The following is a 17,134-nucleotide window of genomic DNA, read 5'->3' as shown; positions in this document are numbered from 1 at the left end:
AGGACCTTGATTGAGCCCGTGGGAATCGTGCTGCTTACATCGTGCCCTATCCCTGGCGGTCACGGGGGTGTCCCAGCACGCACTGGTGCAGGGCGCCCAGGCGTGGTCTATGGTTCCGAACATCAGCCTGCCCAGCCTTCTACCACATACCTCAGAGGCCAGAGGCCATGCTGGGCCCAGTGGGGAGAGACCGAGGACAGTGTCCAAGGCAGCCCCCACACCACCTTCCCTGCCCCATCAGACCCGCCCTGACTCTGGGCCAGGCTGGCTGCCCTGCACTCCTCCTGGCGTGGTGGGCCGAGCCTGCTCTGCCCCGTGTGGCCAGGCACTCGGACATCCCTCCCACTGGAAGGTTCTGCCTCAACGGCCCTGCAGGAACAGCTCCCAACCCCGTGCTGGGTAGAGTGCCGGCAACAGGGTCTCGGCTGCCCCTACGTGGCCCACACAAGCTCATCTGCTCCAACACAAGATCAAGGGGCCAAGGCTCATAAACCTGACTATTCTTTAACCGGCAGCTTCACAGGTCAACATGGGAAATACACAGCCAGTCACACAGGCGTTTGATTTTTACCAAACCTGCAGCCATGTGGTGCCTCTGGGGCAGTGACGCTCCCATGGCAGCATCCCCGGCCTACCTCATGCCCTCCGTGGACTGGTGGCGGTGGTTGCGGTAAAGCTGCGGCACGCCCAGCATGGCTTCGGTCAGCACGGCCAGGAAGCCCAGGGTCTCCACAAACAGGGTGGAGTCAATGGACAGGTAGGTGATGTAGCCTGCCACGCCCGTGAAGGCCAGGACGCACTGCACATAGTCCGAGAAGCTGCTCCACTGCCAGAAGTGGTGGGGGTCGAAGTCTAGGGCGAGAGGGAGAAGCAGCCTCAGCACAACTTAGGATCCAGGTGAGGGGTCGAGGTCAGTGAGGAGAGACAGGAACCAAGCAAGAGATCAGGGTCAGAGGAGGAGAGACAGGAACTGAGGGAGAGGTCAAGGTAAGAGGAGAGACGGGAACCAAGAAAGAGATCAGGGTCAGTGAGGAGACGGGAACCGAGCAAGAGATCAGAGTCAGGAGGAGAGACGGGAACTTGGGAACTGAGTAAGAGGTCAGGGTCAGTGAAGAGAGACGGGAACCGAGGGAGAGGTCAAGGTCAGGGAGGAGAGACGGGGACCCAGCGAGAGGTCAGGGTCAGTGAGGAGAGACCGGAACCGAGGGAGAGGTCAAGGTCAGGGAGGAGAGACGGGGACCCAGTGAGAGGTCAAGGTCAGGGAGACGGGGACCCAGTGAGAGGTCAGGGTCAGAGGAGCCATGTAATCTTGATCACACCCCCCTGAAAGAGCCTTGGTACAAATATTAACTCAACGTAAAAGACGCTGACGTCAGGACAGGTGCAGTGGGCACCTATAGTCCCAGTTATTCAGGGGCTGAGGAGGGAGGATCACTTGAGCCCAGGAGTTGAGGCCAGCTTAGACACTTGTCTCTTTAAAAAAAACTAAAATTCTTCAAATTAATCTTACTCTCTGAGAAGCGGGACAGTGCAGGGAATGCCCAGCACTGGAATCTGAGGCCTGGTTGGGGCGCAGCCCCCCTCAGGTTAACTACGGTCTCCTGTTCCTCAGATGTTACCGGGAAGAGACAGGGACCACCCCTAGGACATTCTGGGGATTCAACGAGTTGACCTTGAGTTCTACAACACGCCTCAGGCAGTGAGGCTCAGTAAATCCGTACCGTATCCCTCCTGCACGATGTCATTTGCTAGATGATGTATTCTGTAGAAAATATACTCATAAGCACTCACAGAAATTAGCAACTTAAAGGAGGCAGGTGGACATGTGCTGTCCGGGGGACAGAGCTGCAGGGAAAAGGTGAATGGAGACAAACCTGCCAAGAAGCCTGCAAGGCGTGTGATGTGCCTGCAATTGACCCGTCCTTACAGCACCAGGGCCAGGGCATGGGCTGCACAGGTGGGGTGATGGGAGGTGGTGAAGTCAAGGGAGTTGGGGGTGCTGAGGGGTGAGGTTAGAGGGATTGGGGGGGTTGGAGTGTGGTGAGGTTAGGGGGGATTGGGGGCATCAGAGGGCAGAGAGGCCAGGGGTGTCGGGGGCTGGCTGCCTGTGGGGCTGGCAGTGCAGTGAGGGCAGGGGTGGCCAGGCTGTGCACCTTCTCCCTGTCCCCCTGGACCCTAGATCTGTGCCCCACTTCCGGCTCCACACTCCCTCCGAGTGAGACGCTGCTCAGCATCCGAGCTGGAAAGGGGCCGCACAGGAGGCAAGGCCAGAGGAAGGATGGGCACGGTGTGCGGCACCTCCCAGAACACGGCAGGGCGTGGGCTCACGTGTATTTCATGAAGAAACCCAGCTGCAGTGAGGGGGGCTGAGCAGGATACTGTGGACAGGGGGGCCATGGATGGGCGGGTGGTGGATGGGGGCACCATGGACGGGTGGGCGGTGGATAGGTAGGTGGTGGACGGACAGGCAGGGAGACCGTGAATGGGCAGGCGGTGGACAGGCGGGCTATGGACAGGTGGGTGGCGGATGGGCAGGCCATGGACAGGCAGGCAGGGGGGCTGTGGACAGGTGGGGTCATGGATGGGCAGGCGGTGGATGGGCAGGCAGTGGATGGGCAGGTGGTGGACGGGAGGGTGAGGGTTTAAGGGACTTGGGAAAACCACATCCAAGGTCCATCTGTGGGAGACCTTTCTATTTTAGTTTCCCTAGAAAGGAGTCAATCAGCAAATGACTAACAGAAAATCCTCACTAAACAGTTTCTGAGAAAAGAATGAACCTGGACACTTACCTTATACCATATACGAAATTTAACTCAAAACGGATCAAAAACCTAAAAATAAGACCTGAAACTAAAACTCTCAGAAGAAAACATGAAGAAACACTTCAAGACATTGGACGTGTCAATGAATTTTTACCTGTAACACCAAAAGCACAGGCAGCAAAAGAAAAATAAAAGATAAACTGGACTTCATCAAAATCTACAACATGGCCAGGTGCAGTGGCTCACACCTGTCATCCCAGCACCTTGGGAGGATGAGGTGGGAGAATCACTTGAGTCCAGGAGGTCTTGAACATAGTGAGATTCCATCTTCACAAAAACATAAAAAATGAGCAGGGCGTGGTGGTGCGCACCTGTGATCCCAGCTACTTGGGAAGCTGAAGCAGGAGGATCCCTTGAGCCCAGGAGTTCAAGGCTGTAGTGAGCCATGGCTGTGCCACTGCACTACAGCCTGAGTGACAGAGTGGGACCTGGTCTCAAAAAAAAAAGGGGCACTGGCGAGCTTGATCGCACACCCCAAACACCCTCAATTTGTGCATTTACCACTCATGGGCCGGCGGAGGGGCTCCCGAGGGTGGCAGAGGGACAGCAGGGTGAGAAGCACGAGGCAAGGCCGCTGAGATATGCGGGTTGCAGGTGAGGGCAGATTTCCAAACAGAGCGTGGCCTGGTGCACGGTGGAATATTACTCAGCCACAAAAAGGAAGAAAGGGCAGATTCATGCAACGACACGGCTGGACCCTGAAACAGGACACCAAGTGACAGAAGCCAGACGCAGGAACCACACGCTAACGAGTCTGTTCCTATGAAGTGTCCAGCACAGGCGAGTGCACAGACAGCAGATGAGCAGCCGTTGGGGCTGGGGGAAGACGGAACTCGGGAAAAAGAAGGAAACTGGTTCAAAGGGGTTTCTTTGGGCGTGATGAAAGGCTCCCTAACGAGACAGCGGTGATGGCTGCGCAACTCTGTAAATACACTGAAAACCACCAAATCGTGTACTTTTAAATGGTGATAAAATGGTGAATTTTATGTTATGTAAATTATATCTCTAATTTTAACAACAAAATAAAAAATTTTAACGTATATCATTTGTCTTATACTGAAAGATGCAGGTATAAGTATCTACTTATTTTATTGATAAGTATCTACTTATTAGTAAATACTTATTCAGCATTTTCTGATGCTGAAGTTGAAAATAGTTCCTTCAACTCCAAGTCTGGGAATTAAGGTGCTGTCATTTGTATCCAGGACAATTTGAAATAAATTTAGCAGCCATCTACCATTAGCTGTCAGCTCACATGAGCTGGGGAATTGGAGCAGGTGGCGGGGAGGAGCTGGGTAAGGAAAACGTTGGCTGAAGCTGACCTGGGGTGGCTCAGACAGTGGGAAATGAGATCTCTAAGTTCAGTCTGGAGAAGTCAGAGGACATGGGAGACACCTCGTGGACACGGAGACTCCTGATCTGTCAGGTGGAAAAGAACATTTTCCACACTTCTGAGAGATTCCTGTGTCAGGAGAGTTTCATTAATAGTTTTAAATCAGCGAATAAAGAAGAGAGAGGCGCCTGGCAGTCCTCCCGGAAGAGCTGGCCCTATCCTGAGGGACCCGGGAGGGCAGGGCACTCCCCTTTCCAAAGCAGCCAGGCCCCTGCACTGCTGAGTCCGACAGAAATCCAAGAGGGCAGGCGGCTGCGGGAGAGGAGGGGCTCTGAGAACAAAAACAAAAGGGCAAGAACACAATTAGGACGCACACCCGTGGCCACGCAAGGTGCTGAGAGAACAGCTGACAGTTGGCAGTGCAGACTCACACACTGTGACTTCCTGAGATGTGTTTCTAGATACCAGTACCAAAGATAAGGCTTGAAAACGAGGCATTTAATGCTGAACAAATGTTTCCAGGCCTGGGGGGCTCACCAGAGGCCCACCCTGGCATGCACTGAGCTCTTGGGACCCTCAGCTGCCTGCAGGGAACAGCTGATCCTCAGAACCTTCCACTGCATGGGCGCGGCTGCCCTCAACTCACAGACAGATCTCTTCCGGCACCCCCCACGGGGAGCCCCGTGGGAACAGACCAGCTCTCAGTCTCCATCAGTCCAACTGCTCCTGGATTAAAAAGCTATTTTACCACTTGGGGAATGTGCACCAGGAGACTGTCTCCTAATGGGCAAGAAAGATCCGGTTTCTCATCAGGTCGTGTTTTCATGTCCACAGGAGCACATGAGAGAGCCTGGTGTAAGAGGATCTGACAGCCAACGGGTCCAAGGCATTGAAGCAAGAGCAACTCCATCGTTAACAGGGGCTGGGTAAGATGAGGCTGAGGCCCACTGGGCTGCGTTCCCAGACGGTCAGGCATTCTTAATCACAGGATGAGAAAGGAGGTCGGCACAAGATACAGGTCCTAAAGACCTTGCTGATAAAGCAGCTGGCAGTAAAGAAGCCGGCTAAAACCCACCAAAACCAAGATGGCCACGAGAGTGACCTCTGGTCGTCCTCACTGCTGCACCCCCACCAGCGCCATGACAGTTTACAGATGCTGTGGCAACATCAGGAAGCTACCCTATACGGTCTAAAAAGGGTAGCATGAATATTCCACCCCTTGTTTAGCATACCATCAAGAAATCACCATAAAAATGGGCGACCAGCAGCCTTTGGGGTGCTCTGCCTATGAAGGAGCCATTCTCTTATTCCTTTACCTCCCTAATAAACCCGCTTTCACTTTATGGACTCGCCTCAAATTCTTTCTTGCACGAGACCCAAGAGTCCTCTCCTGGGGTCTGGGTGGGGAGCCCTTTCCAGTAACAAACGTGAGAGGGAAAGAGAATGCTAGAGAGCTTCCTGTTGGGACTGGGACGGCTGGAGGGCATCACAGCACTGGTTTCGAACACTGAATGGAGAACTGCCATGCGGCATGAACCTGGGCGCATCAGACCCCTGCAGGCACCCTCGGGACTCACAGATCACACACTCAGTGGGTGCTCACAGGACATGAATGGCGTCTCAGTAACGCTGAGCTCCACCCCAGAGCCACAGGGTGACTTTCACAGGGCCACGGAGCCTCCTGGGCCACACTGCTCAGGGACATTCTGGAGGGGAGGAAATTGCTTTTTTTTTTTTTTTTCAGGGTTCTTGCATGAATTCTAATTGACACATTACATTCAGAATTATAGCACTCATAGTGATAGTTTTCAGAAGATTGTAACAGCTTCTTTGCTACTTAAGGAGTACAGACGGTGCAGCTGCTTACCTGAATGACTTCTTAAATAAGTGGCTACTACCACTCTAGTTTTCCTAGTTGTAGCTCTGTTACAGGTTACTGACCACGAGTGTTGGCAAAGAAACTTTTTTTTTTTTTGAGACGGAGTCTCGCTCTGTCACCCAGGCTGGAGTGCGGTGGCGCGATCTTGGCTCACTGCAAACTCTGCCTCCCGGGTTCCCGCCATTCTCCTGCCTCAGCCTCCCGAGTAGCTGGGACTACAGGTGCTGCCACCACGCCCAGATAATTTTTTTGTATTTTTGGTAGAGACAGGGTTTCACCGTGTTAGCCAGGATGGTCTCGATCTCCTGACTTCGTGATCCGCCTGCCTTGGCCTCCCAAAGTGCTGGGATTACAGGCATGAGCCACCGCGCCCAGCCAGAAACTGTTCTTTTAAGCACTTTGGTGCTCCCTGGAGTGACGGCCAGTCCCAGCAACTAAACTGTATCATGCTCCCACTTTAACTTTGTGACTGTTTCAATATTTTTAAAAATACAAATCGACTCTCCATGAAAAAACAAAACAACCTCCCACTTCCTTCAAATCCCTGTTCCAGGCTCACTTGGCCTCCTGCGAGCTGCCCTTCCAGGCAGGTACCAGCCCCACCTGCTGCGTCTGCTTCTCCACCCCACTCCAGCTGAGCAGGCAGAGCCTGTCCTTGGAAACGGCCCAGCCACCTGGGAGTGGAGCTAACAGGCACCACCCAGGCCCGGAGCTGCAGGCAGGGCTCAGCAGGACCCCGGGCGGGCGCACAGGGGCTCATCAGGGGGACCTGAGGGGCGCAGGCTACAGTCGGGAGGAGGACTACAGCACAGACAGGAGGCCCCTGAGGCCACCAGGGCCCACTTTTACTCTATCCTAAGGATCAGGGACACGAAAGGATTTTAACAAAGACAGCCGCACCACCTGCTGCAGAATGAGTATGAACGCCCTTCTTAGCCTTCGAGACCGGCATTGGCCTCGCTGACCCCCTCTAATCCTGCCACCTGTGCAGCAGGCGGCAACAGGGACAGGGAGATGGCACAGCTGGGGCCAGAGGACGACTCAGAGAGACCCACACCAGAGACCCTCGGAGAGTGACAGAGCCCCCGCCCCAACCCCGGTGAGTGACAGAGCCCCCACCCCAACCCGGGTGAATGGGACAGACAGCGTGGGGACGGAGCACGTCCAGGGCCAGAGCGGGAGTGGGGAGCGGTGCTGGCTTCCAAAGAGGACCCTGGGAAACAAACACCCTCCCACTCGGCAAGGACAAATCAAGCAACTGCCGAGACAGGCGTCCACGTCCGAACCCCAGGCTACACAGACAGACAAGCGCTCGCCGCCACACTGCCCTAACAGCTGCTGAGACTCACATTCCTGCAGTCACCTCAGCCAGAGCCAGGGAGGCCCTGGGAGAGAGGAGCCAGATGGGCCCTGCCGGGCGGCCTTGCCTGCTCTCAGCCTCCTCTCCTTTTCAGGAGCCTTTTTCCCCCTTTATCCTAATTGACATCTCCGGGCCCCTCATGTGCTCAGAGTGTGCTCAGCGGGGCACCCAACGGTGGACAGGTGAGAGAGGTGAGGCGCTGGGCTGTCACCGCAGCCCCGGGAGCCATGGCCCTCCAGCCTGAACGGCTTCTGCCCGAAATCAGGACACAAACACATCGTCATACACAGCAGAAACGGCCCAGAAAGGCCCCAGCCTGGATGGCACTGGAATAAGCGTTTTCCCCAAGTCACTTTAAAATGAAAGTTTTGGGCTACCTACTTCTGAAGAGGCCTTCAGGACAGTTCCAGGAGTTCCTCCGCGACACACCCCACAAACGATGCTCGGCTGCCGCGTTTACTCAATGCAGCCGTTGAGCAAAAACACAAGAGTGTTGCTCTCCCAGCCTGAAACATTCTTCACACTTCCAGCCAGCAGGGTTTCAGCCCGGTCAGAAACAACAGAGACGGCAGAGGCTCTTCCAGAACAGCAGCGCAAGGTTCTCCACAGACCCTCCCCAGCAAAACCACTGCGATGGTGAACATTACAAACAGCACTCACTTAAAGTCCCTAACATGTCTTAGGGACACACGGCGAATGGAGAAAAACTTATCCAAGAAAACCACCTCAGTGGCAGCAGGAACAGCAACTTTGTGACACTTGAGTCACAACCTGCTTCCCCATCCCCACGTGACAAAAGCTGTCCTCCCAGCAGGCAACTGAGAAGATGGGCTCCCTCTTCCCCAGTGCCACTGCAGCAGTGGCAGGCACCCGAGCTCTTCATCGCCTACTCAGCTCCTGTCTGCCCAGGCTCCCTTCCCCAACTCAGCCCCCACCCATGGCGCAGGGGCAGAGGACACTGAGCATCCCTTGTCCCTGCCTCAGCTTGCTCACTGGGAGAGGTTCCACACAAGCAGGGGCAAACTAAGAAGACCAGAGGCAACAACCCACTTCCCGTGCACCACTGAGAGCAGAGCTGTCACCCTCAGAGGTCCAGAGGTTCTGTCCTGGGGATGGCAGTATCAGGATAGGGAGCTCCATAGCTCTCCCTAGAGGGACGCCCTACTTAGAGCAGGTGCAAGTTCAAGTGTAAGGATGCTAACAAAAACAACAGAGACCTCGGCAGCCAGCAACTAAGAGGAGCTAGAAGCTCCATGATGAGCTCAAAGTTTATGCAACAGAACCAGAAAGGACAGCCAAGAGAAGCCCTCCTGGGGACTGAACCACCACCAAACAGTGGCCTCAGTGGCCACCCTGCTTAGCTGTGGGGAATACATCCCCCGGGACATCATCAAATCAGCCGGCAGCCACCAGTGAGTGGAGGCCAACAGCTGGTTTGACCACCAGAAGCTTAACAGGAAGATCAGGGAGGGTCACGGCCAGCCAGAACCACCACACCTGAGAGAGAAGAGGTCCAGAGACTGCACTAGTCCAGCCAAATCACAAAACAAACAAGCAAACAGTAAGTCATCCTTCCCCCAGGGGGGGAATCCGTATCCACAGCTGCTACTATAGTTTACCTAAAATGTCCAACTTGCAATAACAAAACAAAATGAGTTTTACAAAGAAACAGAAGAGGAAAAAATAAGCAGGACACAAACTGCTTTTGAAGAGGCACAAGTGTTGGACTCAGTAGAAAAAGACTTTAAAACAACTATTATAAATATGTTCAAATAACTAAAGGGATCCATGCATAAAGAATTAAAAGAAAATATGATGACAACAATTGATCACACAGAGATTATCAATAAAGAGACAGAAATTCTAAAAAAAAAAAAAAAAACAAAAAAAAAACCAAGTGGAAATTCTGATGTTGCAAAGCACAACTGAAATTTTAAAACTCACTATAAGGGCTCAACAATAGATTGAGTTGGCAGAAGAATCAGTGAATTCAAAAAAAGATCAATAAAGATTATGCAACCTAAAGAACAAACAGAAAATGGAATTAAGAAAAAAGAACACAGTCTCAGAGAAAGATGGGATGACAGGAAAGGGCACGGGCACATGCAGAATGGGTGAGCTTGAGGAGAGGAGAGAGGGGAGCAGAAAAAAATATTCAAGGAGATAATGACTTTTGAAAACTTCCCAAATATGATGAAAATATTAATCTACACACCCAAGAAGCTCAACAAATTGCAAGCCTGATAAAGAGATCCACACCCTGACACATCAGTCTAAATAATGAATGCCAAAAAACAAAGACAAAATCTAGAAAGTAGCAAGAGAAAAATAATTTATCACTTACAAGGAAACCCCAATAAGATTAACAGCTGACTTCTCATCAGAAACAATGGAGTCCAGAGGGCAGTGGAATAACATATTCAAAGCACTGAAAAGAAAAAAAAATCATCAACTAAGATTCTTATATCTAGTAAAACATTTTTTAAAAAATAAGGGGAAAATAAAGATTCCCAGATAAACAAGAACTGAGAGAATCTGTTGCTAGTAGGCACACCTTACAGAAAACAAGTTTTTCATGCTGAAAACAAGTAACATCAGAAGCAATTCAAATCCACATAAAAAAAGAGTATAAAGACGATGATGTCAGTTATTATAAAAGGTGATATCGGTGCACATTTCTTCTCCTTTCCTCTCTTAGTTGACTTAAAATGTAAGTGCATAAAACAATATGCATCGTATTGTTCGGGGACTTTACCCTAAAGAAATGTAATATAACTGACAATAATATCAATAGCACAAATGAGATGGATGGGATCAAAACTGTATTAGAGAAAGAAAATGACTGTAGATGGCACTCAGTCTCAGAAAGAAATAAAAGGAACTACAAATGGTAAATAAGGTTAATATAATAACTCCATATGTTTGTTCTCCTTTCTTCTCTCAAGTTCTTTTTGTTTGTTTGTTTGTTTTTGAGATGGAGTCTCGCTCTGTCGCCCAGGCTGGAGTGCAGTGGCGCAATCTCGGCTCACCGCAAGCTCCACCTCCCGGGTTCACACCATTCTCCTGCCTCAGCCTCCTGAGTAGCTGGGACTACACGTGCCCGCCACCACGCCCAGCTAATTTTTTTGTATTTTTTTAATAGAGATGGGGTTTCACCATGTTAGCCAGGATAGTCTCCATCTCCTGACCTCGTGATCCGTCCACCTTGGCCTCCCAAAGTGCTGGGATTACAGGCGTGAGCCACCGTGCCCAGCCTCAAGTTCTTGAATGACATAAAATGTATATAAAGGAACAATCAGAAAAATATATTGCTAGGTTGTAGTATATGTAGACATAATATGTATAATAATCATACCATTTAAAAAGGGAGGAGGAAATTGAACCATGTAGGAGTAAGGTTCCTGTCACTGGAATTAAGTTAGTATAAATCTGAAGTAGATTCTGATAAGTCAAGATGCATGTTGTAAGCCTTCAAGTAACTACTAAGAAAATAATTCAGAAAACATTATTTAAAGAAATTAAAATGTTACATTAGAAAATACTTAATACAAAAGGAAGCTGTGAAGGAGCAACAGCTAAGGGGAAAAGGCAAGGGATATATATACAGAAAACAAAAGTAAAGCAGCAGATGTAAATCTGAACATACAACATTAAGTGTAAATGAAATAATCAAATCAGAGGGCAGAATTGCCAGAATGGATTTTTTTAAAGATCCATTGTATGTATATGGAAGACTCATTTTAAATTCAAAGATATAAGAAAGTTAAAAGTAAAACAACGGAAAGAATATATCGAATGGCAACCACAGGAGATGTGCATGTGATGACACTAACATCAGAAGAAACAGACATCAAAACAGAAAATATGCATATACGTCCCTAACAAACAACAAAGCCCCAAAATACATCAGGCAAAAACTGACAGAAGTGAAAAGAGAAAAAGATAATTCAAAAATACTTATGGACTTCCACACCTACATTTAGTAATAGACATAACAACTACACAGAACAATAATAAAGAAATTGTAGACTTGACCTAACAGACAACCCTCCACCTTCACCCAACCACAGCAAAATGGACATCAAATATTCTCCAAGATAGATCATATGCTACGCCATAAGATATGCCTCTATTTAAAAGTACTGGAATCTGGCTGGGCGTGGTGGCTCGTGCCTGTAATTTAGTTCTTTGGGAGGCTGAGGTGGGTGGGTCACCTGCGCTCAGGAGTTTGAGACCAGCCTGGTCAACATGGTGAAACGCTGTCTCTATAAAAAATACAAAAAATTGACCAGGTGCAGTGGCACGCACCTGTAGTCCCAGCTACTCGGGAGGCTGAGGCACGGGAATTGCTTGAACTCAGGAGACGTAGGTTGCAGTGAGCCAAAGTCACACCACAGCCAACAGAGCAAGACTCTGTCTCCAAAAATTTTTAAAAAATAAATAAAACTACTGGAATAATACAGAGTATATTCTACAACTATAAAGGAAATAAATTTGAAATCAATAACAGAAGACATTTTGGGATATTCACAAATATGTGGAAGTTAGCACATTCCTAAATAATAAAAGGGTCAAAGAAGAAACCTTGGAGTATATTTTAAAATACTTTAAGGTGCATGAAAACGAAAACACAACACACCAAAGTATAGGACACAGGTAAAGCACCTGCTTAGAGAGAAATTATGGCTGTCAATAACTACATTAGAAAGGAAGAAAGAAAAAAAATCAATGACCTAACCTCCACCTTAAGAAAAAGGTAAATTAAACCCAAAGCAAGCATAAGGAAAGAAAGATTAGAGTGAAATAAAGTAGAGAATAGAAAAGCAATAAAGAAAATCAACAAAACCAAAAATTGGTTCTTTGATGGGTGATGTGTATGTGTTGTGTTAAAAAAAAAAAAAAAAAGGAAGAAAGAAATAAAAGAAAAAGAAACACCTTTTTAAAAGTTTGTTATTTGACAAGAACAAAAAATTGACAAATTTTTAGCTAGACTGACCAAAAAAAGAAAGGAAAGGAGGGGATAAAATTACTTAAGTCGGGAATAAAAAAGGAACCATTACTAACGACTTTCCAAAAATACAAAGGATTCTAAGGGAATACTAAGAAAAATTATATGTCAACAAATTAGATAACTTAGGTGAAATGGAAAAATTCCAATACAAACTACCAAAACTGACTTACGAAGAAACAAAAAAACTGAATAGACTTATAACAAGAGATCGAATTCGTAATTTTAAAACTTTCCACAAAGAAAAGCCCAAGCCCAGATGGCTTCACTGGATAACTCTAAAAATATTTAAAGAGGAATTAGTATCAACCCTTTGCAAACTCTAAAAAGATAGAAAAGGAGGGGAACATTTCCCAACTTATTTTATAAGGCCAGTATTATCCTAGAACTAAATCTAGAAAAAGTAATCACAAGAAAACTACAGACCATTATCTTTTATGAATACAGATACAAAAAATCCCCAATACAATACCAGCAAATAAAATCCAGCAACAGATAAAAAGCGTTAGACACCATGACCACATGAATTTATCCCAAGAATGCAAGGTTGGTTCAACACACAAAAATTCATCAAAGTAGTACATCATCATAGTAGAATAAAAAACAAAACCCACATGATCATCTCAACAGACACAGAAAAGCATTTGGCAAACTCTAACTCTTATTATAAAAACACCCAACAAACTCAAATAAAAAGGAACTGCCTTAACCTAATGAAGGGCAACTATGGAAAATCCATTGACTAACATCATACTTAGTGGTGAAAGATGGAATGCTTTCTCACTAAAATGAAGAATAAGATAGGTACATCCACTCTCACTGCTTATAACCAGGATAATTAAACAATAAAAAGAAATAAAAGCAACTAAACTGGTAAGGAAGAATTAAAACCATCTCTGTTTGCAAATGACAGAATCATATATAGAGAATCTACTAAACAATTCTTAGAACAAACCAGTTCACCAGAATTGCATGATGCAAGATCAACATGCAATGATCAATTACATTTCTATAAAGTAGCAATGAACAAGCAGAACTGAAATTAAGAAAACATTTCCATTCACAATAGCATCAAAAAGGATAAAATACTTTGGAATAAATTTAACAAAGTCCAAAATTTGTCATCTAAAATTTTCTCCTCCCTTCCTGTCTCCCTCCCTCTTCCCCTTCCCACCCCCATCTCCCCACACACAGAAGAACATGGATAGGCTTCTAAGAACTACTTCATGCTTGAAAACAGCAGAGCTAGGGGTTGATTAGTTTGCTGTAGACTCAGCCACACTTGGTAAAGATGACGTACATGCACAGATGGAAGCAATGACAGGAGGAAGCACAGCTGCAGGAATGAGGCGAAAGGAACGCGCGGCGGGCGGTACACGCGCAGGGTACATACCCAGGAAGGACCGCCTGGAGGCGACCTTGACTTCTTCATCCTTGCTATCTGCAGCTACACGTTAAAAAGTGAGACAGAAACAGAAAGGGGAAAAAGACAGAAACAGACTGGTTTTAACGCAGGTCAACAGCTGTGTTCTCAGAACTTTTTGCATTTCTTTAAAAAAAAAAAAAACTAGAACAGAAAGATCATAAGATTTTGGTTTTGTGCATTAGAAAATCCACTTTCTGAACTATTTTTCTACAAACCTAAGCTCTTCCAACATCATAAAAAAGTGAATGGGGAGAATGGGAGAAAAACTGAGCCAAAAATTAAAAGTTACCACGTTTCCATTTAATCTCTCAGGAGAAAGGCAGCACGGAGCCCGCCACAAGCGTGCTGTGCCGACAGAAAGCAGCCAGACAGATCCTGCTCCCCTTTTCCTAGAAACTCGGCTGTATGCAAGCTTCGGTGGCAATACAGCTGCCCCAGGTCAAAGCCCTTCAGAAGGCTGCCTGATGAAGCTGTTTTCAGAGTACACTCTGCTGTAAAAGGATGGCTGGTTCCACATGTGCACTTGACAAGCACCTCTGCACAGACAGAGACACAGGGACGATGTGACAGGGACCCAGCACCCTCCAGGGCCCAGCACCTGCAATGACAGGTTATGAGCCAACCTCCCCATCTGCACAGCCCCAGGACAAGACAGTAGCCAAGGTCCTGGAAAACACTGCAGCCTCTAGGTGGCTCCTGGGAAGCCCCGTGGGGTTTGGGATTGAAAACGGTTGATAAACAAGAGACTCAAATGAGTCCTGGGATCAGAAAGCACAAGTGGGATCAAAGGTTGTGTGTTGCCTGCTCCAGGCAATGTAGACTTAAAATGGAAATTTTGCAAGTGAACAGCTAAAAGCAAATACAAGATGACCTCTAACCTCTGCCCTCTGCCCTCTGCTACTTGGACTTAGGGTGTTATTCCACTCACAAGGCAGGAACTGCAATATTTCTACCAAATTTGAGGGTTTTATAAACCAACGCAGCACACAAAGTGCAGTCTCCTCTCCCCCAGGCTCCCCCAACACTCCTTGGATTCTATGTCCCTCAGCTCATCCCATCTGTTGCTTTGATTTAGACAATATCCTTCTCCACTGGTGCCTCTTCTAAAGATCAAGATCCGCAAGGGGTGGGAGGGAGGGAGGGAGGGAGGGAGGGAGGGAGGGATCACCCAAGGCAGGACTGCTCGGTCTATGCTGTTTCCCTTCTCACATCCAGGTGTGACTGTGAACAGGCAAGGGTGGGAGGCAGCCAGCTGGCAGGCTGGAGAAGAAGGCATGGTTCAGGATGCAGAGGCTGGACCCTTCCACCCCAGGCTGTGTCCTGGGCACACCCTCAAGCCACCTGGGCTCCTTGCCTGGAAAGCAGTGTGATCAGATCCATGTTTGTGTAGGACGGAATACAAAGAGTTCTGACGCTGAGAGAGCTGCCAGGAACATTTTCAACAGTCACACATTTCCACAAATCTGTGTTGAACACGTCCTCCAGACCAGATAAAAAGAGGGCCCAGCAACATCTTCCTTTTCCTCGACACTCGGCACTGGGAGGTGGTGTCCGTGTCTTCTCCCCTTGATCACAGGTGGGCTTGTGACCACTCCAGTCCACAGAAGCAATGCTGTGATTTCCAAGACTTAGGTCATAAAAAAGATACAGCTTCCACCTGCTTTCCCAGGAAGCTCCCCCTTGGGACCTGGCCATGTTGTGAGGAAGCCCAGGTCTCATGAGGAGGCCTTGGTGGGTGTCCCAGCAGAGCCCGGGTGGAGGTCCCAGGAGATGGCCAGCACCAGCCATGCCAAAGAGTGAATGAGGGAGAGACAGAAAGCAAGAGAATGAGCTTCAAGGGCTGCAGCCCTAGCCTTTGAGCTCCCCAGATTGAGGACAGCAGAGAGCAGCTGTTCTTGCCAAGTTCCACCCAAAATGCACTCACGAGCAAAATAATTGTTGTCCTTCCAAGTCCTAAGATCTGGGGTAACTTGTGGAGTAGCCAAAGAGACTGGAACAAGAGAGACAGGACAAGTCCACAGGGCTGGCAGGAAGGAGGATGGCTGGGCCACAGAGGCCATCACCTGCGTCCTGGGACTTTGGTCCATGTCACGACTGGAGACCGCTTCTGTCAGCACATGAAGAAAGGTTTGCACCGTACCCTGTCGGTACGGCGTGTATTGGGGAGTGCAGGGGTGACAGTGACAGTGAGGCGTCAGCCAGCCTGGGACCAAGGAAGAGCACATGGTCACAGTGGCCCAGGCAAGCCCGCAATGGGAGGTACACAGGCAGACACAGGGATTCCTAACGTGACGTCCAAGAATCTCAATAAACCCCTGAAAATGCATGCAAGATGGCACACGACCCCTACATGCAACACGTTTTCCAGGTTTCCTGAGCTATAACTAACTCACCTGTTTAAAGCATACAATTCAATGGTTTTTAGGATATCCACAGTTGTGCAAACACCATCACTATCTAATTTTAGGACATCTTCAGCACCCCCAAAAAAACCCCTCGACTAACCAGCAGCCACTCCCTCTCCCTGGCCTCCAGCCTAGAACTCTGAGGGTTGAGATTTGGGAGAAATATGAAGTAAATTAAACCACCGACTTTGAGCCACAGACAATTATTTCTCAAATAACCCCTAAGAGGAACTTAAAAGGAAAAAAGTACATGATAAAACAAAGTTAAACTTTATAAAAGCAAATATTTAAAATGAAACAAATGACCCCATGTATCCAGTTGCTGGTGCACCCCTGACAAAGTGCGTTTGTTTCCCGGTGACATAACATGCAGCAGTGACCTGACCTCTGTCCCCAGCGGGAAGTGCCCTGAGGATGTGCAATCCTGAGCATATAAACCCCCACCCCCAATAAAACAAACGTTTTCAGTCACCGGGAGGCTGGTGCCGGCATGGTGACCCTCAGACAGAGAGGACTAAGGGAGGCATGAGGATGCCACATTCCATTATTTGTGGGGTCCTTGAGGAAGGGAGTTGGTACAGGGCAGAAGGGAGGCAGACCTCAGGCTAAGCAACGCGGCCAGGCCTAGAGGTTTGAAGTAAAATGGGAAGAATTGGTGTCCACTCATGAAGTATTTCACCTCACCAAAAAACACTCCCTAGCTCCAGCCACTGAAAAAGCCAAAAACTCAACCTGTAGGCCAACCCTCATGCACGCCCAGGCTGTGGTCTCCAAACACTGTGTCCCAGATACCAGCGCTCCTTGGAAGAACGACGGGTTCTAGGTCTGGGGCAGGAGACGTAGCTGCCACACAAGTACCTTGTTATACCACATCCTGTGTAGAGACCCCTCATGCTGCGTG

General features: G+C 48.4%; 2 protein-coding genes across 15 annotated transcripts in view; one reads left to right on the top strand and one right to left on the bottom strand.

Annotated features, from left to right (window-relative positions):
• Positions 1–6,199, top strand: part of KCNG2 (potassium voltage-gated channel modifier subfamily G member 2) — a 111,943-nt gene extending 105,744 nt beyond the window's left edge. Inside the window, exon 3 of the mRNA XM_074022314.1 lies at positions 4,990–6,199. Within this exon, the coding sequence (XP_073878415.1) occupies positions 4,990–5,085 (96 nt within the window). The 3' untranslated portion in view covers positions 5,086–6,199. The remainder of the gene's footprint in view (positions 1–4,989) is intronic.
• SLC66A2 (solute carrier family 66 member 2) overlaps positions 1–17,134 on the bottom strand; it is a 62,529-nt gene that overhangs the window by 30,132 nt on the left and 15,263 nt on the right. For 4 of the 14 annotated variants that reach the window (XM_074022315.1, XM_074022318.1, XM_074022317.1 and 1 more), the window contains 2 exons: positions 13,796–13,849; positions 636–852 (listed from right to left, as the gene is read on the bottom strand). The exons of 2 other annotated variants lie outside the window; for them this stretch is intronic. In XM_074022315.1, the coding sequence (XP_073878416.1) occupies positions 636–852; positions 13,796–13,849 (271 nt within the window). Of the gene's footprint in view, positions 1–635; positions 853–9,738; positions 9,823–13,795; positions 13,850–17,134 lie in introns of all 14 variants that reach the window. 8 more of the 14 variants (XM_074022316.1, XM_074022320.1, XM_074022319.1 and 5 more) reach the window with 4 other exon arrangements.

Source organism: Macaca fascicularis, chromosome 18 (genome assembly GCF_037993035.2).
Source record: "Macaca fascicularis isolate 582-1 chromosome 18, T2T-MFA8v1.1".
In the NCBI taxonomy this organism is placed as follows: Eukaryota; Metazoa; Chordata; class Mammalia; order Primates; family Cercopithecidae; genus Macaca; species Macaca fascicularis.
This window is presented reverse-complemented; position numbering and strand designations above follow the sequence as displayed.